Source organism: Pan paniscus, chromosome 3, assembly GCF_029289425.2.
Source record: "Pan paniscus chromosome 3, NHGRI_mPanPan1-v2.0_pri, whole genome shotgun sequence".
Classification (NCBI taxonomy): Eukaryota; Metazoa; Chordata; class Mammalia; order Primates; family Hominidae; genus Pan; species Pan paniscus.
This window is the reverse complement of record NC_073252.2, coordinates 98,020,432-98,034,379: the sequence shown is the minus strand read 5'-3', so window position 1 is coordinate 98,034,379 and position 13,948 is coordinate 98,020,432. Positions and strand designations below refer to the sequence as shown.

At 42.5% G+C, this 13,948-nt stretch overlaps 2 protein-coding genes across 4 annotated transcripts in view; both read left to right on the top strand.

Moving 5' to 3' along the window:
- Positions 1–1,720: 1,720 nt before the first annotated feature.
- On the top strand, positions 1,721–4,789 carry LOC100974973 (histone H2A.Z). Its single transcript, XM_003829940.3, has 5 exons — positions 1,721–2,702; positions 3,134–3,211; positions 3,488–3,601; positions 3,934–4,063; positions 4,351–4,789. The coding sequence occupies exons 1-5, from the start codon at positions 2,700–2,702 to the stop codon at positions 4,410–4,412; spliced, it is 387 nt and encodes a 128-aa protein (XP_003829988.1). The 5' UTR covers positions 1,721–2,699; the 3' UTR covers positions 4,413–4,789.
- Positions 4,790–6,067: 1,278 nt separating this feature from the next.
- The window catches only part of DNAJB14 (DnaJ heat shock protein family (Hsp40) member B14), a 47,246-nt gene continuing 39,365 nt past the window's right edge, over positions 6,068–13,948 (top strand). For all 3 annotated transcript variants that reach the window (XM_008955329.5, XM_003829937.5, XM_008955330.5), the window contains exon 1: positions 6,068–6,429. In XM_008955329.5, coding sequence (XP_008953577.1) covers positions 6,326–6,429 — 104 coding nt within the window. In that variant the 5' untranslated portion in view covers positions 6,068–6,325. The remainder of the gene's footprint in view (positions 6,430–13,948) is intronic.

Genomic DNA, 13,948 nt, shown 5'->3' with positions numbered 1-13,948 from the left:
AGGTGATCCTCTTGCCTTGGCATCCCATATTTTTTTATGGTGAGAGAACTAATTGGGTATGGCATTAAACAAAAGTAATTACATAACTCTGGCTAAGTACATTATATACATGCATTACCATTAACACAGGAACTGGAAAGATAAACCAACAATATTAACATATTTGCATCATACCTTTTCTGGGGGGGGCAGGAAAGAGAGTAGGAAATCATCATACCACTCTGAGAAAAGTGCAGAAAGTAATACTGTCCTGTTCTCTGAAGGAAAACTATTGAGTTATTAAACCAATTTTGGATTTTAGTTTGGATGTTGGAAGACTTGGTTGTGTATACTTTGGGCAGGTTTCAAGCTTGCTGCTTCCAAATCGAAGAAAGAAAATAAACCAAATAGCAAAAAAGATTTAGAAATAAAAGATACTTTATTTCATCCCTCTCCAGCATCCAATGTAGAAAATAATAGCAGTTATTTACTGAGGGCTAACTACGTGCCAAACACATGCTACTATGTACATTGCATACCTTTTTCCTTAATCTTTCAACCATGTGAAAATAGATGATACTATCTTTTCACAGAATAGGAACTCGAAGCTCAGAAAGATTAGTAACTAAGATGACACAGTGAGGAGGAGGCAGAACAGAATCCATCTGTACTTGCTTCTGAGTTCATCCTCCTAACCACTATTCAGCGAGGCAACAGTAAATTCCCTTTATGGGGCTTCATAGCAAAGAGCTGGCAGAGTATTATCTAAACTAGAGATGGCATTAATGTTGGTTTTTTATATATCACAAAGCTTCCCTGGAGCCAGCGTTAACTATCAGGTTTCATAGCTTAATATATCATTATTATATTATCAGTAGGAAAACGGATGAAGTCTTGCTATCGACGACATCATAAGAGTTCCTTGGTTCCAAGAAATAATAAACCTCAATGTCAAAATTGTTGGGAAGCTCTTCTCTAGAATTTATCTCACAGAAATTGGGAGGTCCTCTAATTCGATAAAATCTTTCAAATTGAAACCCAATCTAAAGTACTTCAGAGTATATGTTTGTTGTTGTTGTTGTTTTTGAGAAAGTCTCGCTCTGTTCCCCAGGCTGAGTGCAGTGGCGCAATCTTGACTCACCACAACCGCCGCCTCCCGGGTTCAAGCAATTCTCCTGCCTCAGCCTCCCGAGTAGCTGGGATTACAGGCGGGCGCCACCATGCCTGGCTAATTTTTGTATTTTTAGTAGAGATGGGGTGTCACCATGTTGGCCAGGCTGGTCTTGAACTCCTGACCTCGTAATCTGCCCGCCTCGGCCTCCCAAAGTGCTGGGATTACAGGTGTGAGCCACCATGCCCAGCATAGAGTATATGTTTCAAAATGTTCGTCACATTGAAACTATTCAATTATGTTAAAAAATGTAATACACTAAAACACTACAAATGAGATTGAGACACTACTGTCCCCAAGCAGCTGGAGATGTACATAGGTGTTAATAACCTACTAGTTGGAAGGATAGTACTGTGTGTACAGTACCATTACTTTAACCTCATCATTTGCAACTGATTGCATTGCATGGACCCTCTGTAACTGCCTGAAAATCATGTCGGAGTTACTCCATCGACATTTGCCGAACATTTGTCATGTGGCAAAATACTTACTGTAGAAAAGTTGACACATAATAGCTCTGAGGTTTCACTAAATGAGCTTTACACACCAGGCTACAGGTACAACCCATTGATGTGTAGTCTCCAAAAAATATGGTTTATGATTTGATTAAAGAATACTGCCTCGCCAGAAGCTCCCTAAGTATAGACAAAAAGGGTTTCGTGACCAGTGAGGTGACTTGGCTTCACCGTTTGCTGTCACAGAACTATTCCGTGGAGGATTTCATAAGTAGTGAGGGAGAGGTGGAAGACCCGGCTGAAAATAAAGTGGGAGCAGAGGGTCGTGATCTGTTGGTGGCTGGGGACTCGCCTAGACGGAAGAAACACGGAATCTCTACTAAGGCTGTGGAAGGCGTCAGGGCAAACCTCAGACTCCTCTCACTGGACGCGTTCGCGCCACCTGTCAGACGGGAGGAGCCGCCAGGGATTGAGAGAGTAGGGAAGGGGTGCCCGGGCCCCGGAAAGCGGCTGCGGGTCGCAGGTCTCCGCCCGAGAGGCGCTGGGAATGGGGCTGGGAGTGGTGGGGGCGGCGTGCTACATACCGAGGAGACTTCACGTGGTCTCCAGAGCCCTGCTAGGGGACCCGGGACGCTACCGCGCGCCCCTCCCGTGAGGTCTCAGCTCCTCCTCCCAGGCACGTGACCGCAGCCGGCTGGTAACTGCGCTCCCGCAGCGTAGCTCGCTCTGTTTCTTCCCTCCAGCCGCGGTGCCCTTCTTCTCCCCCGTTCCCATCCCTCCGCCTTCCCCCGCCTCGCTCCCCACGCCCCAATCGCGGCTTGAGATTAGAAGCGCCCGCCCCTCCACCCTTTTCTTCGCTTGCTCATTGGCTGAAGTCTCAAGGACGCGTCCCGAGGGCGGGTGGCAGCCATTGGTGGGATGAGCAATCCGAGTTCCCGGATGAGGGAACATTCTGCAGTATAAAGGGAGCAGGGAAGGCGGGAGACAGCGCAGTTTGAATCGCGGTGCGACGAAGGAGTAGGTGGTGGGATCTCACCGTGGGTCCGATTAGCCTTTTCTCTGCCTTGCTTGCTTGAGCTTCAGCGGAATTCGAAATGGTAAACTTCGCAGAGACGCTCGATGACTCCGCGGGTTTTTGCCGGCGGGAGAAAAACCCGTTACACAGAGGGATGGGGGTGAAGTGGCGACGGTTGGGAACGCGCGGAGACAGGATTTAGAAGAGTGGGGGGAGGTGTTTTGTCGGCTGCTAGCGGAGCAGCCTCGGATCTCGCGGCGGGCGGCGACGGTTGGGTGGCGCGCGCAGCGCCGCTGGGGGCCGGCGGGCGGGCGGAGGCGCGCGGCCGTGGCGAGCGCGCGGCGGGGGGCGAACGGGCGGGGTCGCCCCTGCGGCGCGCCGCGGGCCGGAGACCCCGGCGGGGTGCGGGGACGCGCTCGCGGCGGGACGCGCCGCGGTGGGGGATGGGCGCGCCGCCTTGGTAATTCTATATTCTCCGTTCCTCCTCCGCTCGCGGGCGTGTGCGCGCCGCAGGCTGGCGGTAAGGCTGGAAAGGACTCCGGAAAGGCCAAGACAAAGGCGGTTTCCCGCTCGCAGAGAGCCGGCTTGCAGGTCAGTAGTTGTTTGTGCAGTCTGGGAGTCATGATGTTTTTCTTTGCATTTCCTTTTTTGTTATTCATCGCTCTCGATGGGCGTTTTGTGTATGCGTGGGTGATGCGGTGTCGCGACTTGGGCTGCCCATACGATAAATATGGGGGGGAGGAATCACGTGTTTCGATGTCGGGACGCGTTGCTGCGCCCGTGCCCCTTGCTTTGGCGCGCATATAATTTCCCCATCTCTAGTTCTCATTTTTGTGCATTTATGTTTGTGTATGCTTAAAATTTAAGTTCCCAGTGGGCCGTATTCATCGACACCTGAAATCTAGGACGACCAGTCATGGACGTGTGGGCGCGACTGCCGCTGTGTACAGCGCAGCCATCCTGGAGTACCTCACCGCAGAGGTAAATGGGTGAACGCCTATAATCCGGAGAAGGTTTGGGGGGCGGGGAGGCGGCAAGAGGGAAGGAGGAAAGTGATGCAAGAAAACTCCCAGGCCCTGAACGCGGCGAGAGGCCTAAGAGAACGCTAGAGGGAGCTGGTGTTCAACAAGGATCCTACTGAGCTTGAGTTCTCTGCTCTTGGAATTAAAATTGCGTGCCCCCTGTATATCTTGCCAGTCAGATAGTGAGGAACGATTCCAGTTGGTAGATCTACGTTTGTGAGGGTTTTATTCTGTTCTCTGAATCTTGGCCAAAGGAAAGTTGGAAGGCAACTGACAGATTCTGCCTTCTAGGTACTTGAACTGGCAGGAAATGCATCAAAAGACTTAAAGGTAAAGCGTATTACCCCTCGTCACTTGCAACTTGCTATTCGTGGAGATGAAGAATTGGATTCTCTCATCAAGGCTACAATTGCTGGTGGTGGTATGTTAACTTCTAACATTTTAAAAAATTTCTTCAGAGGAAGGAATTTTTTGCTGCTTTTAATTAGTTTTTCCAGGAGAGGAAATTTAAGTATATTTTCAATGATGGAAGTATGGTTGTATCATGAAATTTGATTTATATGTATAACTCAATGAATTTTTACTTCATACTTGAGCTGCACGTTTTTAAAGATACCTTTCAAGTTGAACAGTGTACACTTTCTTGGTTTCAAACACTGTGATTTTTAAAAAAATCTTAAGTAGAATTAATTCCTGTCACTCTCCTAGGTGTCATTCCACACATCCACAAATCTCTGATTGGGAAGAAAGGACAACAGAAGACTGTCTAAAGGATGCCTGGATTCCTTGTTATCTCAGGACTCTAAATACTCTAACAGCTGTCCAGTGTTGGTGATTCCAGTGGACTGTATCTCTGTGAAAAACACAATTTTGCCTTTTTGTAATTCTATTTGAGCAAGTTGGAAGTTTAATTAGCTTTCCAACCAACCAAATTTCTGCATTCGAGTCTTAACCATATTTAAGTGTTACTGTGGCTTCAAAGAAGCTATTGATTCTGAAGTAGTGGGTTTTGATTGAGTTGACTGTTTTTAAAAAACTGTTTGGATTTTAATTGTGATGCAGAAGTTATAGTAACAAACATTTGGTTTTGTACAGACATTATTTCCACTCTGGTGGATAAGTTCAATAAAGGTCATATCCCAAACTAGTTGTGTATTAAATTTGCTTGGTTGTAATAGGAACTTGTTTTGAGTATCTCATCTAGCAGCAATAACTAAGCACATTTCTTTGTGACTGAACTGTCAAATCTGTAGATCAACAAAGTGAGATAGCCCAAGTATATTTTTTTAATGTTATATAATGAGCTACTAAAGTTTTAATTTAAAAAGTTGGCAGGAGCTGGAGTGGGACTGTCAGTTTCTTAGGCTAAGTGTGACCATTTCAGTTTGTACATTGGCTTTGCTTGCTGTGTGACAGCACTGCACTAGTATGCTGTTAGCATGGTGGACTTGGGGAGGGAGAGAATAGGTAGGAATGTCCTGTATATCCACAGAATGAACTCCGAATTTAAACTTTAAAGATAATAGTGCTACGTGCCAGGCCCTGATTTGAAGTCTGAAGTTGTTAAGTACTCAGTAACATCATTGGGGATATACTATCTCCATTTTATCGAAGGGAAGCAGGGTTTCTTATTTGAAAGTACCGAGTTATGGTAGTTAGCAGAATTAACAGCTTGGCTCACAGCATTATGTAAAAATTGTTACCTTGTGGTTGGGTTGAGCAGGTCATTTTGACAGTTTGTCATGTTTTTTTAAAAAAAATTTGCACATAGCAAACATTCCCCCCACCGCGAAGACTAACAAGACACGGTACTTCCAAGTGGTAATGTTATCCAAATGGGACGGAAAAGGTGAAATCAAAAGTTTGCTTTCGTTAGGGCAGCCCCTGAGGGGCTGATTCCTGCCTTGTTTTGGCTACACAGGATTAAGGTCGCTCTGCACCACTCGTTGCAAGCTACAAATTAAACTGCTTTGTACTTTGGATAGCCAGACATCCGGGTCAGAAAAAATGTAGCTGAAATAAGGCTGTCATACAAGCCCTAAGATTAGGTTCAAACGACGCTCTAACGTGTCCCGGAAGTGCTGAGACTGGACTGACACCTTGGTCCTCACCTGACCGCATCCTCCCTCGCTTGAGGGGCCCAGAGGCGGAGCCTCCAAGTCCTGGCAATTTTACTGAAAACGAGTGTCCCCTTCCCGGATCCCGTCCTCCTGGCCTGAGCTGCGAGGGCCTCGCCTGGACGTCACAGGGCACGGCGCTTCCAATGCCGGCAATCGGGTCCCGGGCAGAACCCCTCCCCGCGATGGGCAGCCCGGCTGCTATCGTCCGCCTCCCGGGCAGGTCCGCTTCGAGCCTGCTGGCGCCGTGCGCGGACCACCGAGTCAGCTCGGACGCCCCGGCCCAGGAGGTTGGTCCTGGGCCGGGACGGATGTGGATCGCGCCCTAGGGGCCCGCGGGGGGCGGGGAGGCCGCCGTGAGGAGGCGGAGCTGCTAGGCCCGCCCGTCCGCCCGGGCCGTCGCAGCCGCTGCCGCGGTCCCCTGCGCTCCTCCCCGCTGCCGCCGCACGCCCCCAGCCGGTCCCGCCTCGCCTCCTCCGCGGCGGCTTCCGCCCCTCTTAGCTGCGCTGCCGGAGGAAACGGAAGAAGGAGCAAGCTATGGAGGGGAACAGGGATGAGGCTGAGAAATGTGTCGAGATCGCCCGGGAGGCCCTGAACGCCGGCAACCGCGAGAAGGCCCAGCGCTTCCTGCAGAAGGCCGAGAAGCTCTACCCACTGCCCTCGGCCCGCGGTGAGACCTCAGCGTCCCTTCTCTTCCTGCCCAATCCCCAGACCACCGCGTAGCCCGCCCCTGCCCCCACCTCGGCCCCTCCTGGAAGCCTGCGGGGCCCCCGGCCTGTCTGAGCCAGCCCCAGCCCCAGGCCCGGTGGGGAGCATCCCGACACACCCCCGCCCTGGCCCCAGCCCCGGCTCCGGGCTGGGGCTCGGGGAATGCTGCGCGAGGTTCCTCTGCACCCGCTTGCCCGCCGGCTCCGCGTTCCGCTGTCCTAAATGTCCGGGTTTCATTCTCCCTGGAGGAGACTTGTCTGGTCCCGTCTTACCACAGTGAGGCTTTATTTGTATCTGTGTTGTTTATGTGGCCCCCTCCCTCCCCATTCTCAGTCCCACATAAGGCCTAGGCCCCTATCGAAGTGAGAGGAATGGTGTACTCTAGTGGCTAATCTCAGATTCCATGTTTCTGAGATCTGTAGAAAACTGTTCCCAAAGCAAACATCGAATACCTGAGATGACATTGCTTTTCCCTGGGAGAGAGTTCCTTTAAAAGAGAAGAGCACACATTCGGCAAGAATGGTCAAGAGTCATTGCTGAAGTAATGATTGCTGAAGAGTATCTGATTTGATAACACCATGATTATCGACGAACCAAATCTCTGAGGAATATGGTACTGGGTTTCCTTTAGTTGAATTCAGCTTATTTATTTTCCTACTCGATAGGCTTCGGAGTAATAATAGCCAACATTTATTGAGCACAAAGTGCCAATAGTTGTGCCTAACATTTTGCATGGATTATTTCATTTATTCCTCAGAACAATTCTGTGTAGAGGTGCAGGATTCACTTGACCAGGTTTACCCACGTGGAAACAGACTTTCTGATAATTAATGAATGAATTAGCGAATGAATGAAAGTATCTTACCCAAGGTCACACAACAATTAGTAGCAAACTCAGAATAGTAGCTGAACTTTCAGACTCGAAAAGGCCTTTAACCGCTACACTGTTGCCTTGCCATTAGTATTTCCAGGTTAAGAAGAAAGTTATCGATAGATTCAATTAATTGTAGAAAATTATTAATGAAAATATGGGGCCACTTGTTTTGTTGTCTCTTAAATTTTTTTCTCTATGTCGTTGAAGCCCTGTGCTCTTTGCTTTTCTCTCTATCCTTTCCATTACATTGCCTTCTAACACTATACCCATGAGGACAGGAAAATAAAATGAAAGAAAAGAGTTAATAATTTTTTAAGTTGTGGTTTAAAAACCTGCCAAATTTACGGTCTTAACTATTTTTAAGTGTGCAGTCCATTAGTGAAGTATATTGACATTGTTGTGCAAGGACTCTTCAGAACTTTTTCATCTTACACCACAACTGTGTACTATAATCAGACAGCTCCCTACCGCCCCGTCTCCTAAGACCCTGGCAACTACCATTCTACTTTGTGTTTCTGTGAATTTAACTACTTTAGTTACCTCAGATAGGTAGATTCATGCCGTATCTTTTTGTGACTGTCTTACTTCACTTAGCATAATGTTCCCAAGTTTCATTTATGTTGTAACGTGAAGAATTCCTCTTTAAAAAAATACTGATTAGGCTGGGCGCGGTGGCTCACGCCTGTTATCCCAGCACTTTGGGAGGCCGAGGCGGGCAGATTACGAGGTCAGGAGTTCAAGACCAGCCTGGCCAACATGATGAAACGCCATCTCTACTAAAAATACAAAAAAATTAGCCAGGCGTGGTGGTGCATGCCTGTAATCCCAGCTACTAGGGGATGCTGAGGCAGGAGAATCGCTTGAACTCGGGAGATGGAGGTTACAGTGAGTCGAGATGGCAACACTGCACTCCAGCCTGGGCGACACAGCGAGACTCCGTCTCAAAAAAACAAAAAAAAAAGACCAAAAAAAAAACTACAGTAAAAAAACTGAATAATATTCCATTGTATATATACACCACATTTTGTTAATCCATTCATCTGTCTATGGACATTTGGGTTCCTTTCACCTCTTGGCTATTATGAATAATGCTGCTATGAACAAGGATATGCAAAGAGCCTGCTTTCAATTATTTTGGATACCCAGAAGTGGGATTGTAGGATCATACAGTAATTCTATTTTTAATTTTTGAGGAACCACAATACAGTTTCTGTAGCGCCTGCACCATTTTACTTTCCCACGAACAGTACATAGGGTTTCAGTTTCTCACCATCCTTGCCAACACCTATTTTCTGTTTTTGTTTGTTTTGATAGTACCCATCCTTGAGTGGGAGGTGATATCTCATTGTGGCTTTGATTTGCATTTCTCTGATGATTAGTAATGTTGAGCATCTTTTCATATGCTTATTGGCTAGTTTTATAATATCCCATTTTTGGAGAAAATGTCTGTTCAAGTCCTTTGCCCATTTTTAAATCACATTACTTGTTTTTTTTTTTTGTTGAGTTGTAGGAGTTCCTTATTTATTCTGGATATTAACCCCTTATCAGATATGTGATTTTCAGATGTTTTCTCCTATTTATATGTTGCCTTTTCATCACTTTGTTGATGGTGCTATTTGATGCACATAAGTTTTTAAGTTTGTTGTAGTGCCATTTTTCTATTTTTGCTTTGTTTTTTTGTGCTTTTGCTGTCATATTCAAGAAATCATTGCCAGGAGTTAATTATTTTTGAATCCTCCCCTACTGTTGAATATGATTTCATTTAGTCATTATCTAGTCCTAGAGGGACAGTTTTAACATTAAGTGAGTAGGCAGTCTAGACAGAATAACTTGGCTTTTGAAGTCTGACTCCACCTACTAGCTTGTAACCTTATTTTTGAGCAGGGTAGAGAACCTCTCTAGCCTTTAGCTTTTTCGTCTGTAAAATGGAGACAATGTACTGATCTCATAGTGCTGTTGTGAAGATTAAATGCATTTAACAGTAAGCACTCAATTAATTTTGGTGTCATCCCCATTTTACAAGTGTGAAGCTCTGAGAATTCTTAAAACCCACCCAAATGTACACACTATCATGCTTCTGTCATGCAAACAATTTGAATAAATCTCCTAAAAGATATTATAAGATACCAAAGCACAACACAGTTTGTTGCTCTTAAGGACACGAATGTTGGAAAAATTAAGAAATGTAAGGGTGAAAGTTGGTAGTACAAATGTAAGGCAGTATGTGATTACCAAATAAAGTGATAGGGGATAACTGTGTAGTCCAAAAACCTTAGTTCAGATGCAGATGTTTTCTCTGACTCCTTTTTCACCAGTGACAAATTACTTAACTCCTCTGAGCCTTCTTTAGTTATATGTAAAGTGAAGATGTCATCACAGGATTTATGTGAGCTGAAATAGTTATATGCCAGTACTCAGAGAAGTGTATTTTATATAGAACATTCTAGAAGATGTTTATTGGTACAATTTAAGAATTCAGGAGAGAGAAAGATCTAGGACATTTTTGTGAGATCCTGATAAAATATTTCATATAGAAGGAAGTCGAAGCTGTGGTTACAATTAGATTTTAAAATTTTAGCCCTGAATTTCACTTATACTAGTCCACCACCAAATTCTTGTAACTCAGAAAGTTGACTGAATGTTCGTCTGGATATGCTTAAACTAAGAGAGGCAAAAGAAAAGATCACATTTTTATTTCCATTATTCTTACATGGTAAAACATGAGACTAAATTCCTGCTAGATTCCAGGATTTCTGTCCTCTTAAAATTTTATTTTTGCCGGGTAGGAAGTCTGATACATAAGACACTTTCAGAAATTGGCAAGAGTTTTTCTTGACAAAAAACTTAATCCCCAAATGGATCTAGGATATTGTTTCTTTCCATGTTTTTAGTTGATAATATTATTTTACAGTTTACTTATTGCAGTGGACTTCTAAGTAAATTCAGTTGTACAACTTTCAAATATTTTAAAGTATTGATATATATGAATAGCTACCACATAGAAAATATAAATATTCTAGAAAAATGTCAGTAAGCAGAACTCAGTAACTGTAGTTTCTGAATAAACTGTACATTTATTGAGTTATTGATATGTTCTGGATTTTCAGAGAGGGATACAATCTGTTTTAATGCTTTGCATTGCAATTTCATAATAATTGGGAGATAGTTTGAAGTGTAGATTTTTTTTTTTAAGAGAAAAGCATTTTTATTGTTTTCAGGAACACTGTAGTAATTTGAATCAATTGGTGGCTTACAGCTTCAAAAAAGGCCATTCTTCATCTACTGTAATGAACGGATAAGTATGATAATCCAAATTATGTATTGAATAGTATATAATTTGCAGCATCTATCTGCACAATAGCAATTTAAACAGTCCTTTTTCTTCCTAATTTTTTGCTACATTATTTTAAAATTTATATCTAATAAAAAATTCAAAGTTCTGTCTCTTTTTGTCTTACTTAAAATGGTTTAAAAAGTAGCTTTTAAAATTGTCATTATACATCTGGAGTATTATCCAACATATTCTTTTTAAGATAATTTCAGTCTTTTGTGTTTCTGACTTAATTGAAATTTAGTGACAAGTATAAATTATACATTCAAAACAATTATTTCTATAGCACCAACTGAAGTGTTACAAAAATGATTTCCAAATTTCAGCTAGTAGCCAAATTATTTCAGATATTACAGTTGAAGAAAGAATACTGATTCAGGGTTTGAATCTTAATTTAATAATGATGTGACCTTGGATATATAGCTTAATCTTTCCGAACCTCAATTTCCTCATCTATAAAATGGGGTTTGATTTATTCAACAAATTTTTACTGAATATACATTTTTCTGTCCCAGACAATATTCTAAGAACTGGGAATTCAGTGGATAGTAAGACAGACTCCTTGTCCTCATGGAGCTTACATTCTAGGGGAAATATGAAGTATCTATCTGGTATATGACACAATAATTCCATTTCTGTCATTGCCTCTTCCTTTCCTGAGCCTCAGCTTTCTCATTTGTAATCTTCGCAGGCTTATTGTGAGGATATTTTATTATCTTAAGTGCTGTAAGCATGTCATGTATTATTTCTATAGGAAAAAACTTGAATAGTACCTTGGAGTTGATAGTATGTTTGTCTCTTCTGTCATTTGTTAAAGTAATTATTTGAGCATAAGATAATTGCTTTAAATTAGGAGTAATATTAATTTGGATTCAACTACTCATTCCATGCTTAGTTAACATTTAGTTCTTCTGCCTTGCTGACTTCATCCCTTACATTGCCTGTGTATATAGCTGTCTCTCTCCTACATTTAAAATACCTTAGCGGTCAGGAACTATTTTAATCTTAATTATCTTTTTTACTCCCATGATGCCTAACAGTATTTTACATATATTTGTGACATCTATGGGCCTGGATTTTCTGGAATGATAGCTGTTTATTTAATTTTACTCTCTTCAATAAAGATAATTTGTTAAATAAATAACTAAATGAAAATATTATAGCTGTAAGGCCTTCTATATTAATATATTCACAAATGAAGCTTTTCTATAATCAGCCTAAGTGTTCAAAAAAAATATATATATATATATAGGGATTGTCTCTGTAGCAAAAATTTGGAAAGCGTATAAATGTCCATTAGTGGAAACTGATTAAATTCATTGCATTCATAAATTATGCACCTATTAAAAATGATGACATGGACCTGTGTTTATTGCTATAAGGTGATATCTCTAATATGTCAACAATTGAAGAAAATTAAGCTAAAAACAGGTAGATTATTATATTTTTTTAATTTAATAATGTCTAAAAAGCTAGACAGCTAGCTAACTAGAGTAACCAAAAGGCTATAATGATTTTTTGGGGGGGATTTGGGGGAGGGTTGGAAGGGGATTTATAAGTGATTTTTACTTTGTTATTTTATTTATTTATTTATTTTTGAGACAGAGTCTCGTTCTGTCGCCCAGGCTGGAGTGCAGTGGCACAATCTCAGCTCACCGCAACCTCCGCCTCCTGGGTTCAAGCGATTATCTTGCCTCAGCCTCCGAGTAGCTAGGACTACAGGCGTGTGTCACGACACCAGCTTATTTTTGTGTTTTTAGTAGAGACGGGGTTTCACCATGTTGACCAGGCTGGTTTCAAACTCCTGACCTCAAGTGATCCACCTGCCTCAGCCTCCCAAAGTGCTGGGATTACAAGCATGAGCCACCACGCCTGGCCTGTTATGTTTTTTAATGAGCTGAACATACATGTTTGTATAATCACACAAATAAAAGCTATTTGTATTTTGTGAAAAAGAAAAAATCTATTTGTTTTTCAAATCATGTGTTCTGATATTCAATTCAGCTAATGGTAGACATTATATAGGAGTGCAACAGAAACTTAAGAATAAAAATAGATCTCAGTTCTTCCTTTTCGGATTATCAACATAAATATTTTAAATTCTATATTAACTTTTTCATTGGTCTTTAATATGGAATATACTAAATTACATGCAGATTATGTTAAAACTCCTAGTAGAGCAGTACGTCTGGAAGGTAAATGCATAAAATAAGATTGGATAAAATTTTTCATAAAAGTGAATGTTCTCTGGTTTATAAGTACTATCCCAATTAATGTTTGTAACACTGCGCATTATTGTAAAAGAGATCCCATGTGATAGCTAAGACATTTAATAAATCCGAAAGATCCAATGTGTTCTAAATTCTCATGGTAGTTGAACTGAGTCATCTTCTTAGGCATCAGTTCCAGTGATTATTAGTACTGACAACTTTGCTGATTCCATTTTTAAGATGATTAAGCTAGATTTTGAGGCCCAGAAGTAATACAGCTTGTCCACATTTTCACTTGATGGAGCCAAAGACTGTGTAGTATGAGCTCATGTATGCACACAGCTACTGTTTGGCAGAAGCCCTGTGCATGAAATTCCAGAAAAATCTTCATTATCATAGTAACTGCCAAAAATCTGTAACAACTATATGATTCTGCTTTAGCAATATCCAAAATCTAGGTGTTAACATGGAAAATGTCCAGAGGAACCATGGGAGAACATGTTTGTGCTAAAAATGAAAGGAGGAACACACAGATAACTTCTACTTAGCATGCATTGGGTCATCGTGGCCACGTTTATTTATTTTGTTTTATTTTATTTCATTTAAAAACATTTTTTGAGATGGAGTCTCGCTCTGTTGCCCAGGCTGGAATGCAATGGTACAATCCTGGCTCACTGCAACCTCCATCTCCCGGGTTCAAGCAGTTCTCCTGCCTTAGCCTCCCACGTAGCTGGGACTACAGGCATGCACCACCATGTCCAGGTAATTTTTGTATTTTTAGTAGAGACGGGGTTTCCCCATGTTGGCCAGGCTGGTCTCGAACTCCTGACCTTAGGTGATCTACCCACCTCAACCTCCCAAAGTGCTGGGATTACAGGCGTGAGCCACTGTACCCGGCTGGTGGGCACTTTTAAATATTAAACATATATAACCACTTTCATATCTGGCTCTACAATTTTTAAAAAGTTTTTTTTTTTATTGGCCGAAATATTTATATAAAGAGATACTTCTTCCTCCACCTGTCTTATGGTTATGCAGTGGTATCGTTTATATAGGAAAATCATGA

Bases quoted from the DNA above. Each gene is read 5' to 3' on its own strand.
- LOC100974973 (XM_003829940.3), top strand. The intron at 3,212-3,487 runs GTCAGTAGTTGT...TTAAAATTTAAG, and splicing joins CGCAGAGAGCCGGCTTGCAG to TTCCCAGTGGGCCGTATTCA. The intron at 3,602-3,933 runs GTAAATGGGTGA...TCTGCCTTCTAG, and splicing joins TGGAGTACCTCACCGCAGAG to GTACTTGAACTGGCAGGAAA.